The sequence below is a fragment of the Erpetoichthys calabaricus genome, chromosome 4 (assembly GCF_900747795.2).
Source record: "Erpetoichthys calabaricus chromosome 4, fErpCal1.3, whole genome shotgun sequence".
Lineage (NCBI taxonomy): Eukaryota > Metazoa > Chordata > Cladistia > Polypteriformes > Polypteridae > Erpetoichthys > Erpetoichthys calabaricus.
The window spans coordinates 174,718,779-174,741,208 of record NC_041397.2 but is presented as its reverse complement, the minus strand read 5'-3'; the positions used below and the strand labels follow the sequence as shown (position 1 = coordinate 174,741,208).

The 22,430-nt window shown below is 37.9% G+C and overlaps 1 protein-coding gene across 1 annotated transcript in view; it reads left to right on the top strand.

The window, feature by feature from the left end:
- nalcn (sodium leak channel, non-selective) overlaps positions 1 to 22,430 on the top strand; it is an 898,297-nt gene that overhangs the window by 524,165 nt on the left and 351,702 nt on the right. Inside the window, exon 14 of the mRNA XM_051926631.1 lies at positions 8,301 to 8,492. Within this exon, the coding sequence (XP_051782591.1) occupies positions 8,301 to 8,492 (192 nt within the window). The remainder of the gene's footprint in view (positions 1 to 8,300; positions 8,493 to 22,430) is intronic.

Genomic DNA, 22,430 nt, shown 5'->3' with positions numbered 1-22,430 from the left:
AAATCACAAGAGAAAAAGATATACTTTAGCTTTCTTTACTGAGGATTTTACGCGGTTACAGATGGGAAGCTTATGACACACTCTATCAATGTGGGATCTTGACCTATGCAGTCTGCCATCTTTCATCACCACTCTGAAAGGATTTTCCGGACGGATGACATAATCTTCCGCCCAACAGCTTCAAAGTGTATTGGCAGTAGGTCCATTCTTATATACTGGTTGCTCCACGTGCAGGCTCTTTCTCTGGATCCAAACAAGAACAGGAAAGGACTCAACTCCACCTCCAAAAAATACAGAAATAGCACAATGCCTACATGCATTTCTCATTCTCCCAAAAAGGAAAGAAGATTTTGTGCTGACAGAGGACATAAATATACTATTCTGTCTTTAGCCTGACTATACAATCCTCCAGTTGTCTTTGGCTATCTAGTCCTGTGCTTGGCTCGGCAATTCTAAATGCTGAGCCCCTGCGTACCATACTTGGTCTGCCTGTATGAATGAATCCATAACAGTGTGCACAGAGATAGTGACATTAAACTTAATATTATAACAAACATATAACAGATGGGATTTGAGAAACTAGTAAATTAAACCATTTTAAGATGAAGTTTATGATGTTCTACTTTAATGACAAAATAAACTATGTGATTAAAGTGGAAATTCCGAGATTAAAGTTGACATTTCGAGCTTTTTTCCCCATTGTGTGCCTATTTTTTTTTCTCTGTACCCTAATAAGCTTTCATACAATACTCAGACGGTGGGCTACGACTCGCCTTGTCATGGCGACTTTGATATGTGACAACTTTTTTATTTCTGGCACTGTGCGACTTTGTGAACTTGAGCTTTCGAGTTTCTCCGACACTAAATGTCACTCGATCAACTTCCTTTTGTTGATTATATCACTGTTTAAACCAACGAATAGTAAGTTTTCCCTTGCCTCCACTTGGTATTCGCTGAAATTCTTCTATTTTCCACTGTGCTTTTCCCATTGTCTTTTCACAGAACACGGAGCTTAAGGGCTATTTATATTGATTTGCATATTCAAAGAGGTGTAATTCTGGGAGGAGTTGGGGTGGGGCAGCGTGCACGTGCATTACTTTTCACGCTGATTGTGATTTATGTAGCAGAAGAACATGGAAGTTGGTGAACGCACAGATTTATGCATCTGGATTTTTCTGTGTGTACACAAATTCCCGCTTTTGTGCTTACGCCATGTTATAGTGTGAGTTCTACGCACAGCGTTATACATGAGGCCCCAGGTCTTGATGGAATTCTGCCTGAATTGATTTCAGTATCTTGGCCAAAATTCATACAGTCGTTACAACTTTTGCTGTCATTAGCTTTAGCGAAGTCTCATTTTCAATCTAATACAAGAGACGTCATCATCGCCGTACTTGTAAAACTGAGCAAGCATTCAACAGATTGTAGTTCATAAAAGAATGTGTATATAAAAGGACCTATGTTTAATTACTAGACAAAATCACAGCCATTCATCTTCAAACTGTAATACGCAAACTTTCAGTCTATAAAATGTTACAAATGCTCTTCAGAAAACATAACTGATTTGCATATAGTACTTGTTCAGTTGCATTTTTTTCTACAAAGTATTTTGTGAAGGTCAGTATATATTTTGTTTGACATAACCTAATGAGGGCAGTTATTTATTTATTTATTTTTTAATATAAGATTTGCTTTAAGAAAAACACTGTGCTATGAGTAAACAGTAGTGGAATATATGCAGTTTAATGATGTACAAACTGATCAAACTGGATTTGATTGTTAGTGCAGTAAATGTGTGGGTTAGGCACTTTTCATGTACTCCTGGTGTGTGTGTGTTTTCCCTAGGTATTAACATTTTTTTCTCTCAACACAAAGGAATGCCCCTAGGTCTATAACTACCAACTCTATATCTGCAGTTTGCGGGTGTGTAGGGGTTTATATCTCCTCCAGTGCTGCTTCCCACTCTGCAGGCAATGTTACTGGGATAGGCTCTAATTCCATACAGCCTTATAAACTGGTTTAAACAGATCACAAAATGGTTAGATGAAGTGAAAGTGAATGAAGTTTTATTTAAAAACACATGAATGCATAAGTATATTAAGGGTTAACATGCTTCTCTATGTGATTCACTGCAGCTACTGAAAAGTCATAGGAAAAAATCTCATGCTTCTGAATAATACGTGGTGCCAGGACACTACAGGTGATTATAGAAACATGACATTTGTATACTGTATAGGTTTATTTTAATAAGAAATAATATTTCACTTATTTGTACCTCAAGTTCATATATTAATGGAAATCAATTTAAACTGAAACTTTAAAGTAGCTTCAAACATGACAGTGATCCTGACCTGTAGTCCATCTATATTATATTAAATGCCTAATCTAGTTCAGGATCAGGGCCCTTTAAGGGCATTTTGATTATTTAAATGTCTTATGTATTAATAATATTTTTATTCTGTGTTGATTAAGGCTCTGTATTAGGTGTAGTTTTATGTAGCAAAGGTTAAACCTAAATGGATGGTCATTAAAGATTTAAAAGACATAATTCAAGACATAACTCATTGACCATATGAAGATAGACAATTATGAGCTGCTGTATGTCAACAACAAACTCAAGATACTGGAGCGATTTAGCAGCTTTGTGCAAGACAATCATCACTCCGGGAGCAAAAAGCTGGCCTGCCAGCTAGACAAGAAGCTTCACTAGAAGCCAGAGTCAACTGTGCAACACAGTTCTCAATGAGAAAATATGGGAGTTGAAGAAACCCAAGTGAAGGCCAAAGCCCAGGTGATATTCACTTTCTTAGGAAGACTGCAACAATAGCAACCACTTCGAACCTCTCACCATGCCAGCAGATCATAACGTCCTTGTTATTACAGACTTGATTTTAAGCTTGATTCAACTGCAAAAAACTTTGTGTCCTGCTTCTCTTGTGTACAACTTTTTAATACTAAAAAAACAGCTTTACTGGAGTTCCAGAAGCAGAAAAACAGGACTTTTCAGGTAATAGTGTTGAATATATAGGGTAAATGTCATTTACTGGTGATTGCTGAAAGTTCTGAAGGCAAACTTCTCTTTACGTTTTCAAGCAATTAGGTAAAGGACCTTTAATTTCTGAACCTCTTTCCATATTGAGATGATCAGACAAGTTCTACAGTCAGCTTCTGGTCCTGATTACCTAGATAAGAGCCTTCAGTGAGAGACAAGACATTGGCTTTTCAGACAATTGGGATTTTTTTTTTTGGAGAGACTATGATTTTTCAGAGTTGATGACTTAAATCCAAAAAGATTAGGCACCAAAGCAAATCTTATTAAGCCTCTGCACACTCAGCATAGCAAGTTCCTTTACTAAAAACAGTTCAGCTAAATTCTATAGAATAATCACTCAGCTAACACCATCCACTTATGACCCGGATGCAGGTCCAACTTTTCTTTCCAAAGTTTCTGATATGGTTATAGACAGGGAGCTAGAAATAGTTAACCGTTCATTAGATTCCAGCTTTTCTCTGGTTTCTATAAAGACGGCAATAGTTAAACCCCTGCTCAAGAAAAACAATTTGGTCTCCTTTGTTTTTGACAATTTTAGTCAATGGTTGGGTCTTTCTGGTAATGCCTTAGACCGAGTTCAATCTTGTATAATACATAAAGTATTGTTCTCAAGCTTTGGCAAGTATACATCAAAGATTCACTGTATTGTATACTGTGTATCACATAGATCAATTCTGTTACTCAAAACATAAATATTTCCATTATTTTTAAACACAAGGTGAAGTAGCACAGTTAGTCTTATAGAAACACGACTTTACTTACCGTAGTTTATAACACCAGATGACTCTGATACTCTCTGCTCTCTTATGCATTGTCTTACTAGCACTGCAGAATGGATGAGTAGCAATTTCTTCAAACTAGACAAGAAAAAAAATAATTTTGGTTGTTGTCAGAAATGAAAAAAGTGTCTAAAAAGTAAACCTGATCATCTAGCCTCACAAAGCAAGCCACATCAAAAATAAGAAATATTGTTGTTACAAACAAATAATATCAATAAGACTTTGTTCTTTAATTTAAGAATCATTTCATTTAAGAAACACAGCAAGAGTTCAACTTCTTATAACATCTCAGATACATTTCACTAGTTTTTGCATCATTACATTTGTGACCTGTGTTCTTTAGAAATGATTTTAAACTACTACTGCTCATCCATCCATCCTCTTCCGCTTATCCGAGGTCGGGTCGCGGGGGCAGCAGCTTGAGCAGAGATACCCAGACTTCCCTCTCCTCAGCCACTTCTTCTAGCTCTTCCGGGAGAACCCCGAGGCGTTCCCAGGCCAGTCGGGAGACATAGTCCCTCCAGCGTGTCCTGGGTCTTCCCAGGGGCCTCCTCCCGGTTGGACGTGCCCTGAACACCTCACCAGGGAGGTGTCCAGGAGGCATCTACTACTGCTGTTTGGTGCAATATAGTTTGCAAAACAAAACATCATATTTCAGGATTGGTTTTTGAAAAAAAAAGAATAACATCATTTAATATATGGATGTCAACAGTGAGTCATTTAAGGCTACTGACAAAAGATGCTTTAACAGACATTTAGAAGTAGAAAGGCTCAGATGGAAGATGCTGGAAGCCAACGAATAAAACATCAAAAAACAAAACACAAATGATTTAAATCTTATACATTTCACTTTATGTAGGCCATAACAACATTTTTATGTTAACTGGTGTAAAGACATGAGCAAATACAAAAGAGCTATGATCCCAGTATTGTAGTATATGGCCAACTGAACCACAATACTGCAAACCTAGATACTACAGCTTTGTTCTTCCTCATGATATTACCTTATTATAACTTTTATTCCATTGCTTAGAAATAATGTATAATGATCCACCCAACAATGTCATTTTATGTTCAACATCCAATAGTTTTTTTTGGTGGGTCTTGTTCCTGTGATCACCAGCTCCTACCACCTGCCAATGAATAATACTAAGCTAAGAATTCATCATCATAGTGTCTGTTGAGGATATCACTTGTTAATTTCCTTGCAGACAATTTGTTAGCTCTTCTTATTAAAATTTCAGAGACTGAAACTTGAAACTAAACTATGCAAGTATAATTACTTTTAACAAATAACATATAGAGTAAAACACATATACATAAAAGGTGCAATTAAAAAAAGACATCAAATAATATTTTACCTCAAGATTCTTCATTTAACATGTGGTACTTAAGTCACTGAACTCTTTCCTGGTTGTCCTAGTTGTTGGTGAATAGCAGGACAGAAACCACAAAGTTGATCCATTCAATGCCCCAATGGATGAGAGTCTTTAGTATCAGCATTGAAAGGGCAATCTCTAGTAAATCTAGAAAAATACAACATTTTAAAATGACTATTATCAGCACTCAAATACACTCCAGCAGCAAAGGCATGTGGTGAAGCTGTGCCTCATGGAACACAATGTTATATTAATTTCATTATGAGGATTTTTTATTATACATTGCTTTTATTTTTATTATACATTGTTCCACAGCAGCTATCCTGATACATTTGTTCTTTCATTTGGTTGCCCTGAAAATGTAGTGAACACCTCTCTTATTTTAGTTTCCCATGATGGTAACCCACTGTCAGTTTGACTGGACAAAAAAATACTCAAAAAGCTTGAAGATACTAAAAGATAAAAAAGCAAAGTACATGTGTGCAAATATTGTACCATTTAATACTTGAATAATTTAGTATGAGATTACAATTTTCTTTTTTTCAGTCTCTGTATTTTTGAATGCAAGCGAACACTGGAAATCTCATCGGAGTCTTCATATCCAGTGGACCAAGAATCATGGTCATTCCCTTGTTTTACTTCAGATTTCCCAAAATATGGGCATATGCTTTCTGTTTGTTCAAGATTCAAGAAATCTTTTTTTTTTTTTAACTGTCCTTGGTACCTCTTTATATTAACAAGAGTTAAGTCAAAAATCAAAAAATATTATAAAACATTATGCAAATTAAATGTGTACTACCTTTTTCCTCCAGAACTGAAGAATAATTTTGGCTTCTTGGATATGTAATCTCTTCCCAATTTCTTTGAGTGCACGGTTTATAAAATGTTCAGTGTCTCGTGCCTTTGTAACAGTTTCCCATTATTTCCACAAGTTCTTCCTGGTTATCTGAAAGACAATTATAAATGTTTGAATATGAATATTTTTAAATTTAAAAAGTATATTCTAGTTCACTCGTTATTTATATCAGTTGTAAGCTTTTAACAAAATAATACATACATTAATTCATCCATTATTTTAATGCACACGTAATTAAACCTGACATTAATACATATGACTTTTATACAGCGTGGGCCTCGCTTCCATGCGTAATCTCAGCAGCCGATCATGTAAAACCAACACCAGTGCCTAATGTTAAAAAATACACTGTGGACGACTGCCCGTCGTAAAATGACATGAACGGTTCCCTCAAAAACCTGCCCGTTTGGTTTGGTGATATTGTGTTTTGGTGGTGAAACAATAACACATTTAATTTGCACGTTACTGTGCTTACCGCTAAATCGAGGCAGTTTTGCCGAAACACTCCCAGTCTCTTTCGCTAGGTAGCTGAACTTGACACTGCATTTAAAGTCCATTTGTTGACTGTTTAGGGACTCAGGATTTAAACACGTTATGTACGTAATCACCCAAAATCCACGGAATAGGGTTTTAAAAAAAATCAAACTAAGTAAACTTCATTTTCGCAACATTACTTCAAGAATCAACTTCATCCATCTTTTCGCGCCATGATCGTTCAAGAGGAAGAATACGCTTGGCATCTTGGGAAATGTATGCCTCGGTGAAAAACTACTATAGTCTGACTTGCAGTCAATTAAAGCTCATAACTACAGTTCCCAGAGTCCCAATGAGTGTCAGTAGAATTTTGCAGTCTGTCGTTCTATATGCCCTCTATTTGTGCACAATGAAAAAGTGCCAGAAAAACAGAAGTGATACTGTAAGAATGTGGAATGTGTTATTTACACAAGAGCAACGCAGTAGTGAATGAAAGTTATACACAATATATTGCGCTGTGTATTTTTTATATTTATTTATTTAATACATAACATTTTGTAATACAAATAATTAAATGCAGAGTTTCATAGAGTTGATTAATATTTCAGTAGCATTTGATACAATGTGGAAACCATTTCCTGGATAGAGTGATCACAGTCATGCACACACCCATACACTATGTATGTGATTTAAAAAGAGATAATAATTATGGGATTACCTTGAGATCTCTTAATTCAGCAAAGAACCTAAACATCATAACCCTGAATTCTTACTTCACAATATCTTTCATTTAGGCATCCAATTTATTTGAATAGAGGCACATGCTTTTTAGAGCTTTTAATGCAATTTTGCTTAATAGTTAATAGAAAGAATGAATAAACCAAATTGTACACTTATTTAGATGAGAGACATCTCCCTGTAGAATTAACTTAATTAACTATGAGGATAGTACCAAACATAAAACATATATGGGAATGTTACATGTACAGGTTAAATAAGAAACAATGTGAGAAACTGTATACAAATGACAGCACCATTTCTTGTGTTATTTCTTTGTTCAATTGCAGGCTTACCACAGTTAAAAATAAAAGTGATTATCATGTATGGTTTACTTCAGTTTAAATAAAGTATGGAAGCAATTCAGTCTCATAAGAAAAGGTAAAAACTGAATAATGAATATCTTGTGAGCTGGTCATTTCTTAGAAATCTAGGGTCACAAATTTGTCCATTAACTACTGCATACTCTCTTATGATTTAAAACATTTTAGAGCTGAAACAGAATATTTTTCTTTTATGCTTCATTGTGTTTAAACTAAACCTCATTCAGATCAAAACTTAATTTTAGTTTCATTATCAATCTACTGGTCAGTTTAAATTCTGACATACGTAATAAATCTTTGTCTTTCTCAGAATAAACTCAAATGTCGTTCTTAATTTTTCAGTTATGCAGAGCTTAAAAGTCTGTTTTCTTAAGGGTTTTCTCTTTGCAGTCCTTATTAACAGATAATTACAGGGGTAAACAAATTCAGACTAATCTACAAGTAAAGAATCATATATTCTCCTTATTATGAAAGACAGTTTGACAGCTGCCCCTCCCATTACATAGCCACTCTCTCTGTTAAACCACAAAAACTAAAAGTTCATATCTCCACCTCAATTTCATCATAACATTTTGTTTATGCTGTAAGAAATAGACAAATATATAAAGATGGTTATTCTTTCTCAAGTCTAATAGAATTGTTCTCTTCTTTTCCAAACAGGTTCTCAGAGTAGTTCGTTTAATTAAAATTTCCCCAGCTCTGGAAGATTTTGTGTACAAGATATTTGGACCAGGAAAAAAGCTTGGAAGCTTAGTGGTTTTCACAGCTAGTCTCCTGATTGTGATGTCTGCCATCAGCTTACAAATGTTCTGCTTTGTTGAAGAACTAGACAGATTCACTACCTTTCCAAGGGTAAGTACAGAAGAAATAATTCCATAAAATTACAAAAATGTCTTAAACATTGCTATATGTGTAAAGTGAACAATGGCATAAAGTTAAATGTCCGTATAGTTACATAAAGAAGTAACTTTCCATAATTCTTGAGTGACTAAATACAATTAGAAAGCTACCTAGACAATGGAGTGTATTCTAGAATGTGTAATTTTTTTGTTATTATTCTCTTAGTAAAAAGGGGTTAACTTGGAAGATAAACAAAACTACAGCATAGAACTTCCCCATGCAACATAAATAAGTAGATATTTTTTCCTTGTATCAAGGTTTTCCTTTTCCTTTTTCTTTCATCCTCTTTAATCATCTATCATGCTTGAAATTGGAATAGGTGAAAAACCCTAGTTAATTGAAACTGGTAAAACCAGCAGATAGGGTTAGCTCCACAAATGGACCAGGTTCAGTGCTTGTAAATCTTAAATACTACAGGAATTTTATGTACTCTTCCCCATATCAGTGCCTCGGTACAATCTTGTCTTTAAGGTCTGCAGGCAATTTCTTTGATCTCATGCTCTGATACAACTTGTCAACTAGGGGACCTTCTGTAGAGAGATGTGTGCCATTTCTAATCATGTGCAATCAATTGAATTGACCACAGGATGACTTCAAAGGAGGTTCCCATATTTTAAACTATGGATCTGTCTTTTTATATATCTACTGAATATAAACAGCACACTTTATCTTTGTGTAAAATCTCTAATCAACACACTATCAGCTACCAAGTACTGTCAAGTTCAACACAGGTATGTGTTAGATAAAGAAAGTAACCATTGAATAAGCAAATGGTATTGCGAACAGATGTTGTTTTTTTACTGAGCAGGAAGTACAGTATGTCTGGAATCATTGTATAGGAAATAATAAATAACAATCTGCACAACGTCTTAAAAAGGTTACTGCCAAGATGATCAGCAATAAATAACATTTGTCAAGTGTCTTATGTGACACAGTCTGAGCCAAAATAATAATCTACAGCCCTAAATTTTCATCTGCAATATATACAGCCATGATTAGTGCTTTACCCTTTCAGCCAGTCTCCCAAAAATCACTAATATCCTGATCATTTCTTTTTAAGTAATCCAATATTAATCTGGAGATTTTTAGACCCCTGCTTCAAATACTTCTTTGACTGCTGGCTCTCTTTTAAAAGTGTATTTGGCAAAAGTGGCAAACTTCTGCAGTAAATTGTGCTTTTGTTTAACCTCATTGTTTAGTTTTGTTTTACATCTGACAAAGATATCCATCACAGATCGTTTTGCAAGTGGTTCTTTTTAATTCTTGTAATAGGAATTAAATACACATCTCACATTGTGTAAATAATTTTATTTCTTTCAAACTACAAGGGCCAGAGGACATCAGCATTGCTTACAATTTCCTTTTTCTAAGAAGACAATTAAAATGCATTTATTTGGGGTTCAAAATTTAGTATTAGACTTGAGAAGGAGCCTATTTTTTAAGTAATTTACAGTATCTAGCCGAAGTCCCTATATGTTTCACTGTTTCTACAATTAAAATAGAAGCTTAAGTGCCTTGCTCTGGGTCATATGGTTTGTAGTGAAGATTGAACTATAGATCTCTGAAACCCGTTTTACCAATTTGATTTGTAAATCACTTTGGGAAAAAAAGCAAATTAATAAAGGTGAAACTGAAACTTGCTGTGGACTGAAGATTATTACAGTACATTTCTGACCTTATTTAAATATCATCAGACGCTTTCAAACACCAAGTCAATTATGTGATTCAAATCAACCAGAAAGCTGCTGAACTAACTGTGGAAAGAAAATCCATTTCCTGAAGGAAAATCTCATAGACACAAGCAAGACATTCAGACTTCACAGAATAGGCATCCATCCTTCAATGAAATTGTTTTATAAGTCACCATGAGGTGTTTAGATTCTGTGTCTTGCATTATTGCATGACAACATATAACGTTGCTCTTCTGTAATTTTTTCTCTGAGTTATTTCATTTTGTTGACTACTTCTTATTTATCAATTGCATATTATACACAAAACATTCTATTCTATGCTACCTATTCTGCTTTTATTTGATACTTTAACTGTTTTGTTTGATAAACTACACTTTGTTTGCTTTGTGTTCTGTTGAAGTCTTTGTTAAATAGGTCTTAGTACCTTACAAATAGTTTAGATTCACTGTACATTAACATTATTTTGAGTTCATAATTCAATGTGGATCTCATAACTAGTACCTATTTACGTATTAATGAATAATAATCATTCATGGATGTCACAAAAGTGTGTATTTTACCATATTGCTATAAAACTGTTATAAAGCATACAAAAAAATAATTAAAACTTTTCACAAGTTACAAAGACACTTGAACATTACCACGGAGAATATTTGGGTTAGAATATACAGTATGTGGGTATACTGTTCAACACATACAGTATACAGAGCACTGTTATTGACTCCCAGATCATAGTTGTATGTTAAAAATTTTAGATAGAAATATTGTAATTGTATTAGAATATTGTAGCTTCTAGTACATTTTCCCCTCTACTCTTTTTAGCAATTTTTCAAAATATTCTCTGTACTGCAAAATTAAAAAACACAAATCCTAATCATGCATAGAAGAAACCTGTTTTATTCTTTTATGGGCAATAAAAATGTGTTTCGATACGCAATGAGTATGGAAACAATTATAGCAGTGCTCATTGTGCTGCAATGAGCAATGATGCTCTTCTACTTTTGACTCAGTTGGTTAAGTATCACAACAATACTGATGCAATCAAGTCTAAGAATTTTTGTCCTGTTGTGATCACTAAGGACGTGCCTGAATTTTATTTACAACTTTCTTTGTATTGATTTTCAAAAATATAGATGGCTCTCATATATGTATAATTCTTTATAATCTCAATTTGTACAAATTGTGAAGTATGAGATGAGCTGCTTTTTCTTAAGATGTGTCAAAAAACACACTTTTTTCAGTATCCAGCATACTCTCCTGAATGTCGCTACTATATCCAGCTTAAAAAAAGGATAAGTGTGTGTCCATCCAGTTGGTATGTTTCTGTCATTCCAACAAATGATGCAGCACAAACATTTTTAGTAGAAAAAGATATTGCATTTGTCATTCCATTAGATGGCACATCACAAACATTAATTCTGCTTTTACCAATCACATACAAATGGTATATAACACAGATAGTGCACTGCAAATATTAACAGTGATTACTTCGATTTCAAGCTGTTTTAGAAGGGTAGCATCGCTAGTTTTTATATATAAACATATGCTTGTATTTGCTGTTTTTAACTTAAAACTGCAGCCATGATCTGTACAAGGAACAAATGTGTGTGTCTGGCTCACCTGAAATGCTCTGAGAAACATACCAAACAAAATAAAAAGACATGTCCTTTTAATAAATAATAATCACTCAGCCACCACTACAAATTACATAGGTAAGTAACGTATTAAAAACATAATTTTTGGGTAAAGTTTTCCTTTAAAGATTTTCAGGGCTAAAAGACTTTATGTCTATTTTTACTTTGATTTTTGGTGAAATTTCCAGCTTGCCATTTTGCTTTCATTTTGACTTCCCAGTTTATGTGACCCTTGCATTGTTATTTACTGCTCCCATCTCGTGGTTCATTCCAACTTACTTCTCTCTGCCTTTTTCCTGTCCAAGGAAGAACCTTTGCTTTTATTGTGAGTTTGATTTCTCCTTAGTTGCATTTACACTCATAGACAAGGAATCCGTTTAGAACACATACTATAGATGGGCACAACCTAATCAAAGTGACTGTTTTTAAATTGCCAAATACCTATTTAAAGGGAAGGGAGACCAAAGGCAATGTCACAATAAAGGGTTGAAGGTCTAAAAGGTTTCTTTTACTTCCCTCTAGTAACTACAGCTTCATTATCTGCAGTCCCAGAGGGCTATAAACCAATTGGAGGCCTAGCCGATTAGGCTCCAGGCTGGGAAGAAAACAATTAACAATAATGAGGAAAGAGGACTGTGATACAACAAAAATGGGGAAAAGTATAGAGTCAGTGATGATTCCCAAACAATAATATGGAAGTTGTTCTTTGTTCTATTCTTACTAGATATAATGTATGTTTCCCTTCTTAATACCCACCTAAACTCCACTCCTGGAAGATACAGAAATCCAAACATACAGCACAGACCACCAGACCTTTAAACCTAATGATCCCCCACCCCATCCATACATCTTTTTCTTTCTACATATTCTTTCTAATAAGCTGAATTATTGGCGTGAGTATATCAGAGTTTCATATAAGTGGCAGAGAAGGCCAAAACAAAGCAGCAACTCATTTGCTGCATGGCCATTAACTCTGTCAATGCACAATGCCAAAAGCAGTAAAACATAAACAACATAAAGGAAACGAAAGAAAAATAACAATGAGCCTTCTAAAACGTGACATTTTCTATTATTATCAATATTATCCCCTATGTCTTTTTTGACACTTCTAGTTTCTTTTTTAATTGATTGTCTCATGTTCCTATGGTCAGTACAGTTGCCATATTTGTCACTGACATGTAAAGATGCCCTTTCTTGCCTATTTCTTTTAGTTTCTTACTCTTTCATGTCAGAGATCTATTAATTATCCCGTATTAGGTATTCTGTTAAATTTATTCCATGGTTTCTAAGTCTCTTCCATAGTCTTCTTGTTCCATGATCACAAAAGAGATAAATTGAACTTGATAATTGGTAACTACATAAAAGTGGCTACTTGAAACAGATTAAAAAATAAATGTTATAACAGTAAGTACTTACTTGTATCTATAAAAGTACTAAATTAAGAAAAGAAGATTTGAAGAAGAATTAATTAAAGAAGTATTTTCAAAACTAAACTGATTGGAAAATTGTTAAATCAGGAGACGAAAAAAAGCTTTCGAAAAATAAAGCTGTCTAAAATGTGTTGCTGAAATGCTAAAATTTTAGCAGTGATAGTACGGTACAAAGTAGAATACTGCATGTGGTGAAAATTAGTAACAAACCCTATCAGTAGAAAAACTGGAAAACTAAATGGTAGTACTACATGTTGCTTACTTCATCCCTTGACAGTGCTTAATCAGCTTGGGAACCTGCCTGCTTTAACTAACTCCTATATGAACATTGGAATAGCTCTACGTTGTTAAAAAAGCAAGCTGATGTGGCATCCTTAGCATTATGTTTACTCCCCAGAAAAATGAGCCAAACGCGTTCAACAACAAAAAATGTTAGTATGTGTAACAGAAACATGTTGTAAAAGAAAGCGCTATATAGCGCCCGACCCGGCACAGAACGACACAGAGGCACTATAAAACACAAGGGCTTTATTTTCTTCTTCACCCGTGGGCGCACGTCTTCCCCGTGACCCACAGGTAATACACAGTCCCAAAAGCACTTACAAATACTCTCTCTATCCACCTCAGCACCACCACCACTCCTCCTTAGGCTTAGGCTTAGGCTTAGGCTTAGGCTTAGGCTTAGGTTTAGGCTTAGGCTTAGGCTTAGTCCTCCTCCTCCTCCTCCTCCCGACTCTGGCTCTCTCGAGTGCTGGTGGCTGGCCTTTTTTATACCCCACCCGGAAGCGTTCCAGGTGCTTGATTACCTGGTCCTAATTGACCTTCCGGGTGGAGCTGATGAGTCGACCAGCTGGGCTGGAAAGTCCATCCAAGCCCCCAACCAGGCTGTGGAGGACTCCATCTCCCATGGAGCCTTGAGCCAGGTTGGGGAATCATCGTCCACCAGGGAGGCTGCCACCAAGCGTCCCGGGGAAGGTACTGAGCTGCCCATGGTGGCTCCCCCGGAACAGATGCAGCAGGGGCGTCCCTGCCGGGCATGGGACCCGGCTGTCCTTCACAATGTAAATACTGAAACATCAACATAATTATAGTAGAAAAGTAGAAAAAGTATGTCTAGTGTCCATGCCTGTTCTGATGCAAATTTAGTATTTGTGCTAGAAGTAACATATTTTGAAGCACTCTATTAGCTAAAGACATCCCGTTTCTTTCTGTTGATGATTTTGAAAAACTAATTCATGTGTTTATCTCAGCTTGACTATTGCAACTCATTATACACTGGAGTTAATCAGTCATCCCTTGCTCATCTTCATCTAGTACAGAATGCTGCTGCCAGGCTTTTAACAGGCACCCAAAAACAGAATCACATCACACCAATTTTAGCTTCTCTTCACAGGCTTCACTACAGGATCAAGTTCAACATTTTACAGTGTTTTTAAATCCCTGAATGGTTTGGCCCGCTTTTATGTTTTTGACGTCGTTTTCTCGCTCATGGTCCCTGAGGTACTCCAGAAGTTATTGGTCATGGCAAGTTCTAGACTTAATCGTAGAGGGAACAGTAATTTTGCAGTAGCTACACCTAAGCTTTGTAACAGTCTGCCTTTATATACTAGGTCAGCACCAACATTGGTTACTTTTAAATTCCATCTGAAAGTCTATCTTATAGGTTTTTAAACTCAATTTTTTAACTAATGTGATAAGCTGCCCGGACACAGACAGACGGACACCATATTCAAGTCCACCACACGTTTATTGTACATTATATACAGTTCAATAAAGTGCACAAACCCAGTGCCAAAGCACCAATCTCCCCCAAAGTCCAGGCTCCTCTGTAGCCACTTCTCTATCTCTTCCACACAACACCCAGGGCCTCTCCTCGTCCCCCTCTGCATCGGCCTTGTCCTCCTCCTCCTACCCGACTCCAGCCTTGATTGCAGGATGGCGGCTCCTTAAATAGGTAGCTGGGTGCGGCTCGCAATCAGCCACCTGCCACATGACTCCCCCGCTAGCTGAGACCTCCTGGGACCAGCGAACCATTCCGGGAGGACGGGAACCCCTCGGCGGCAAGCCGACACACTGTAGCCTAGGGCCCGATCCTGTCAACACAAAAGAAAAACAAGGGCGGAGGCATTGCCCTGACGCAGCCCCTCGGCTCGTCCTCAGCTGGGCCAACGCTCTCGTCCCCGATCTGCGCCCCGATGCTCTCTTTCTCGGCTTCCCAGCCCGAGCAGTCCGTGCTCCCCACCACAGAATCACCAGTGGGATCACGCTCTGTTTCCACCTCTCCAGCTGCGGGATTCTCCTCTGCCTCCGCAGAGGACGGCCCTTTGCGGGACACGCGCACCCAGCAGCATGTCCTCGCTTATCGGAGGAACTGGCTTCCCCAAGCTGCTTCCTCCGTTTACTTTGTGATGCCACAGCGGTTCGGATCTGCCCATTGTAAGAGGGCAGACCCAGCTTCGCTGGCGTCCGGAGCTTAACGGGGTTGGTCTCCCTTACCTTCCCCGCTGTGCCTCTCCGTCCAGGAGCTCCTGCAGTGCGCCGATCCTCTTCTGCCTGCTGCTCTCGATCCGATGCCACTGCCATCCCTCCTGAGTCCAGCGTCTCCGCCCGGAGGGCACATCGCTCGGCCGGCGGCAACAGCACAAGGCGCAGCTGTTTTTGCAGCTCCTGTAAAATCGCCGCCAAGGAGAGAGAAGCAGCCGGCGGTGGGCTTACCTTAGGAGTAGTTCCACTTACCGACTGCTCTCTATGGGCCCTTCCCTGCGGCCCACTCGGGTTTCTTTGGAGCATGGGACGGACATTCCCTGCTCTCGCCTCCGACCAATCACTGGCGAGAGAACAGGACACGCTGTCCAACCCCGTGCCTGTTAGGAGGAGGGACTTCTGGTCGGCCATCTCACTCCCCTCTCTCACTGGAGAGCGATTCTCCGGGCAGCTCTGCTGCTGCTGCGGCTTCCCCAGCTGCAGCCTCTCCTTCTCGGCAGCCTGCTTCTTGGCCATCGCGTCGGTGAGCCGCCCCTGAAACACAAAGTCCCACCACGGACCTCCACTGGTCCGCGATACCGCGTTTCCCTGCGGGGTTGGGTGCACGCCGCCCCTGCGGCACGTGGGTGAGCTTGCCTGCTGTGCCGGGCCTTTCACAAACTTTTCCATGAATGCAGGTCCTCACCTTGACCCAGGTGGAGCATCCTGCCGACTATGCCACTGTGATAAGCTGCCCGGACACAGACAGACGGACACCATATTCAAGTCCACCACACGTTTATTGTACATTATATACAGTTCAATAAAGTGCACAAACCCAGTGCCAAAGCACCAATCTCCCCCAAAGTCCAGGCTCTCACTCAGTCTCTGCCTGCTCGTCAGGCCGCCTCCTCTCCTGCTTCCAAAACCTTGTCCACTCCTCACCCGACTCCAGTCCTTCTTTGCAGGGAGGCGGCCCCTTTTATAAGTACCCGGATGGGCTCCAGGTGATCCCCGACACTCCCTAGACACTCCCCTGTGTGGCGGAAGTGCTGGCTGTGTTCCCGGAAGCCCTCCGGGTGTTCACAATCTTCTTCCCCCCAGTACTTCCTGGTGTGGCGGAAGTGTTGGGGTTCCGGGTCCTTCAGGCATGGGGGCGCCCCCTGGCGGAGACCACGGGCCCCTACAGGGTTGGGCTTCCAAGCCCTGCACCCGTGGCCCTCAAAGGAACCAGGGCGGCCGCCCCCTCGTGGTCCGGAGGAGGAATGAGCCCTCCTCCTGTCCTCCTGGGCGTCCCGGCTGGGCACCACCCCCAGCCGCGTGCCACACTAATTTATTTAATTATTTCTGTTGTGTTTATTTACTGTACAGGAATCTGTATATGTATTGGTGCATTTATGGAAGCTATACAGCACTTTGGTCAATTTCTGGTATTTTAAATGTGCTCTATAAAATAAAATTGACTTGACTTTACAGTCACCAATTCACATAGGCATTGGTTGAGCAGATGTTGAAAGATTTTTTTGTAATATTCCAGATCTACCCAGAGCTTGCTTCGCAAAACATGTAGAATTTGATACCGAATTTTGGATGTGATGTATTGTATCCATGAGAGCCTTCCCTTGTAACCCATGAGAGTTTGTCAATACTTATGTCTCAATTGGGAACATACACCTTCTTCCTATTTTTGATAATCACCTGATACACATCCAATAGTTTGTACAGATTCAGTGCTGGGTGATTGACTTCATCATAGTCATTGTTATTAGTGAAATGCAAGTATTTCTTAAGTGAAAAATTACACTCACCCATAACTTTGTCAAAAATGAGTCTCTGCAACAACTGGTTTGTGGACTTGTACTATCTCTGGACTGGTTTACCATGTCTTGCAATATGAGGAGACTGACGAACACCCGCATGTTATCTGGAGTGACAGGCTGCCAGAGACTGCGACAAGCAAATGGTTTACTGCGATTTTTTCTACACGGCTCAGCATAGCAGTTCATTTCAACAACTATTCTCTCCACCAGACTATCACTGACAAATTGTAAATAGTCCAGATAATCATGATTAACAGACATCTTTAGACATGGGTTACCAGTAAATGGGCAAAGAGGAGGTGCAGGTTTGTCAGTAGTAATATGAAGCCAATACGAACCACGGACATCACTGGAACTTGACTATTCAGAATCAATTATAAAGATGTTAGTTTCACAGCTTGCGTCTCTGTTATGAGATGTTCACTTTAAAAATGTATTACCCTTAGAAAAATTTTCCAAGCAAATGTATACATTGGAATATGTGTTCCTTTATTTCTGGAACATTTCCGAGCAGATAATTATGCATTATAATTTTTATTGATTTAGTAATTATATTTTTCATGGTGCTGCAATGTTATGATTCCCATTAACGGCACGCTGGTCCTGTATACCAAAAAACATGGTTTTGTACAGCCTCACATCTTATGTCAGCGTGACCCCTTAAATGCAGATGCAAAAATTCATTCATTTGTGATTTGGATAAAAAAACTCAAACAAAGCATAGTGCAAATTTCTCTCTTGAATTTCTGGTTTCTGAACTTTTGCTATTCCTTCTGACTTTGGTTTCTGATTAATGATTATGCTTTGGTGCAATCAGATTAATCTTCTCAGATTCAACTTTTTCTTGTTATTTCATCTCCAGGGGCCTCATGCATAACGCCGTGCGTAGAATTCGCACTATAGCACGAGGTAAGCACAAAAGCCGAAATGTGCTTACGCACAGAAAAATCCAGATGCATAAATCTGTGCGTTCTCCAACTTCCACGTTCTTCCCCTACATAAATCCCGGTCAGCATGAAAAGTAACACTCGTGCACGCGCCTGCAGTCCCACTTCAACTCCTCCCAGAATTACGCCTCTTTGAATATGCAAATCAATATAAATAGCCCTTAAGCTCAGCGTTCTGTGAAAAGGCAATGGCAAAAGTACGAGGAAAAATAGAAGAATTTCAGCAAATACCAAATGGAGGCAAAGAAAAACTTACTATTTGTTGGTTTAAACAGTTATATAAGCAACAAAAGGAAGTTGATCGAATGACATAGCGTGTCGGAGAAACTCGAAAGCTCAAGTTCACAAAGTCACATAGTGCCCGAAATAAAAACAAAGTTGTCACATATCAAAGTCAGCGTGAAAAGGCGACTCGTAGCCCATCGTCTGAGTGTCATATGCAAGCTTATTAGGGTACAGTGAAAAAAAGGCACACAGTATGAAAAAAGCACGAAATGTCAATTTTAATCTCGAAATTTCCACTTTAATCACATAGTTTATTTTGTCATTAAAGTAGAAAGTCATAAACTTCATCTTAAAATTGTTTACTAGTTTCTCAAATCCCATCGTAACTAAAGTAGCATGTTAAATGCTTTGTTTTGTATTTGATCTTATATGTGCTCTATGTGCCTGAATCACTACGTGCTCTTCCTCTGACAGGACACAAAATCCATTACATTCATAATATTACAGCTTTCTAAATAATTAAAATACTGAGAAGTATACGTGATATCATTTTCATGATGATATGAGTTAAAGCATATTATTAAGCATGGGAACACGGTGGCGCAGTGATTGTTCATGTCTTACGCAAGATGCTTGCTGCACCATGCGCGACCTTCAATGGCATGCTTAATTAACGAAGTACTGTCTTTTTCAAATGTACTAACCCCCAATTCCTGTCCTTACTTTTCTTTCTCCAAATACCCAATCGCCACCCAATCAGCTCTGTAATAGACATTAAGCCATCTGTAAGCTTAGAATGCTGATTCTTCAAAACTTTTAAGGAACATCAAAATATCTTTGTAATGTTTAATTATTCTATCCATCTATCCTTCCAGTGTCGCGCCAGCCACAGCATGAATACAGCGCGAGGCAGGAACAAACCGTGAACGAAGCTCAAGTTTCTCACTAGCGCTGTGGCACCGTGTCGTTAAAGTTAAAGTTTTATCTGTATAATATAATAAATATATTTTGCTGCATTTCATATTAAAAATGATATCGTCATCATATGTAAATACGCGCTTTATAAAGTGGCTCAGGTTGTGCAATAGTATAACTGTATTATAAGTACAATTACCTCACGGCAACTTGCAAGTACAAACAGTTCTACAAGGAGCACTTGATGGACTGATTGAGTGCATTTATAGTTCTTGGGATAACACTGTTTGTGAACCGCGAGGTCAGAACAGGAAAGGCTCTGAAGCGTTGGTTGGATGAGAGCAGTTCAAATAGCGAATGGCTGAGGCAGCGTGTGCTTGATGCTGTATACCGATAATTCTCTTTCCGATCGCTGTAGATCTGTAATTCACACTCAGATACAATGATATAAATACTCCGAGTGGTGCAGTGAGAGTAATATGGAAAAAGATGATCCGCTGTGGCAACCCCTAACGGGAGCAGCTGACAGAAGAAGAAGAAGGTGCAGTGAGAGTAACAATGTTAAAGCAGTTATGGTATTTAGAATAGTTTGACCATTCTGTGGACAATTATATCGTTACAGGTTAATTACAATCAGATGCATTAAACTAATAAACAATATGCGGATAATTTCAATGTATTTATAAAGCCGCGTCAGGGATGTGGATCTGAAAAAGAAAGGGAACCACACAGGGTATGAGGTACCATGGACATGTGCGTGGCTTTACGCCAAGTTTAGGTTTTATACATCACGATTTGAACGTGGAAACATTCTTACGCAACATTTCTGTGCGTATGCACCGTTTATACATGAGGTCCATACCCCTGGTCCTTTTCCAGCCTTCAGGCAGAATTGTCAACATCTGATAACCAATTCAAATTGTCATCACTATCATTCAATTTGAGTAATGGTTCATTTTCAGTTGGTTCTAAATCTCTGTTTATGGCTTTTCATTTGCCATTGTGTTTTTGGTTAAGGTCTCTGTCCCAGTGATGAATATTAAAGAGTTACCATAGAGATACCATAAAGTTACAGAACAAATAGAAATATTCTTTAATTATTTACAGCATAATGTTATTTCATCCTCCAGATGGCAGCAGAATACTGTCTAGTGAGTTATTCAGGCTTAACACTACAAAGTGGACCATTACACGTCAGGCTTAACCATATTTACATTAAAGTAATGTCATGAAGGTTAAGCAAAAAAATGTGGAAAACCAAATTATGCTCAAAATGTTATAGAAAATAATGTGTAAAATGCAAAGTGACAGAATAAAATAGTGTTTGTAAACATTTTAAGTGACCAAAAATCAAAAAGACAAAATAACTAGAAGAGCCAACAATCTCAGTCTTACCAGGTCTGCCTTTATAATATCTCACAATGGCCTCCAAGGACACATGATCATGCTTGTTTGAAGTCATGTCTACATTTTGTTATTTATTACTAAAACATGAAAAAGTTTCTGTTTTAACAATGTGTTTTCATAGATTGCTGTAGACACAAAACAAATATCAAATTATTTCCCCTTACAATTCTGGATAGCTCACTCCCAGATAGTCAATCAAGGCAGGAACTGGGAGAACTTCTTGCCCGTTCTGAGGCGGTGGGAGGAATGGTGTAGCAGGCTGCTTGCTGCTTGATGATTATCGACACATTTAGAAGACAAAAGACGCTGATGGAGAGGTGCGAAGGGATTTAAGGTGGGCCGGATTTACGAGTTTTTTCATTGGGTCTGGTAATTCTAGTGTTAAATCTCCAGAAATAAATAGGAAATAACCATTGAACAAAACAAAAAGAAAAATATAGATACACAAAACTTTAAAAACACTGTCATAAACATCTGTATGACGTGAAATTTTGAAAGTGGAGCAGAGTATAATTTTTCAGATGAAGAAAATAGATTATCATTGCATCTACAGTACATTTTTACTTTATTGTTTTTTTCCCAAAATCCCTACTCCTAGAATTCTAATTTTAGTTACATTTGCATATAATAATTTTGGTGAAAAGTGTCACATTCTTATTATTATGATTTTTTAGGAAGTTATATATTTATAGAGATATCTTGAATAGTGTTTGTACACATTTTTTTAATTTCAAAGTTTCCCATTAAAAGTATTGGCAAATGTTCAAACAGACCTGTCTTATAAACAGAAAAGTGTTTTGTGCAACTTCAATTAAATTTTTTTTTTACTGATCCAAACTTATCTTGAGAGAGTTTACTTCAACTTTACTCCATTTATTCAACAACTGCTCCTGACATCAAAGCATTGACTTGCACCTGATATGCTGTCTGATGAAGTGGGTACCTGGGGAAGTTAAATGATACTCATGACAACAAAAAAAAAAATGCAAGCAAATTAACTTTTATAAATATCAAAGGAGGTGGAAACAAGCTGTTTTCCTGGCTGAGAGAATTCTGTGTGCAACTTGCTGATGCTTCTTACCAATTTTGTTCTTTTGCTGTTTCAATAGTTTTTGTTTTTCTAAGTTGTTTTCTAAGTAGTTTAAATTAATTTTTTTCTCTGCATACTTTAACATTTTCTATTATTGATTGTCCTATGAGACTAAGTTGTATGTGCCTCACTTAACCTTCACTTAATCTGTACCTGTTTAAGAGTTTAAAAATGTTTTCCATTCAAAATGAATGCCATACTTCAACAACTCAGCACTACACAACTACCTTCACTTCCATCCTGCATGATTACTGCATCACACATCACA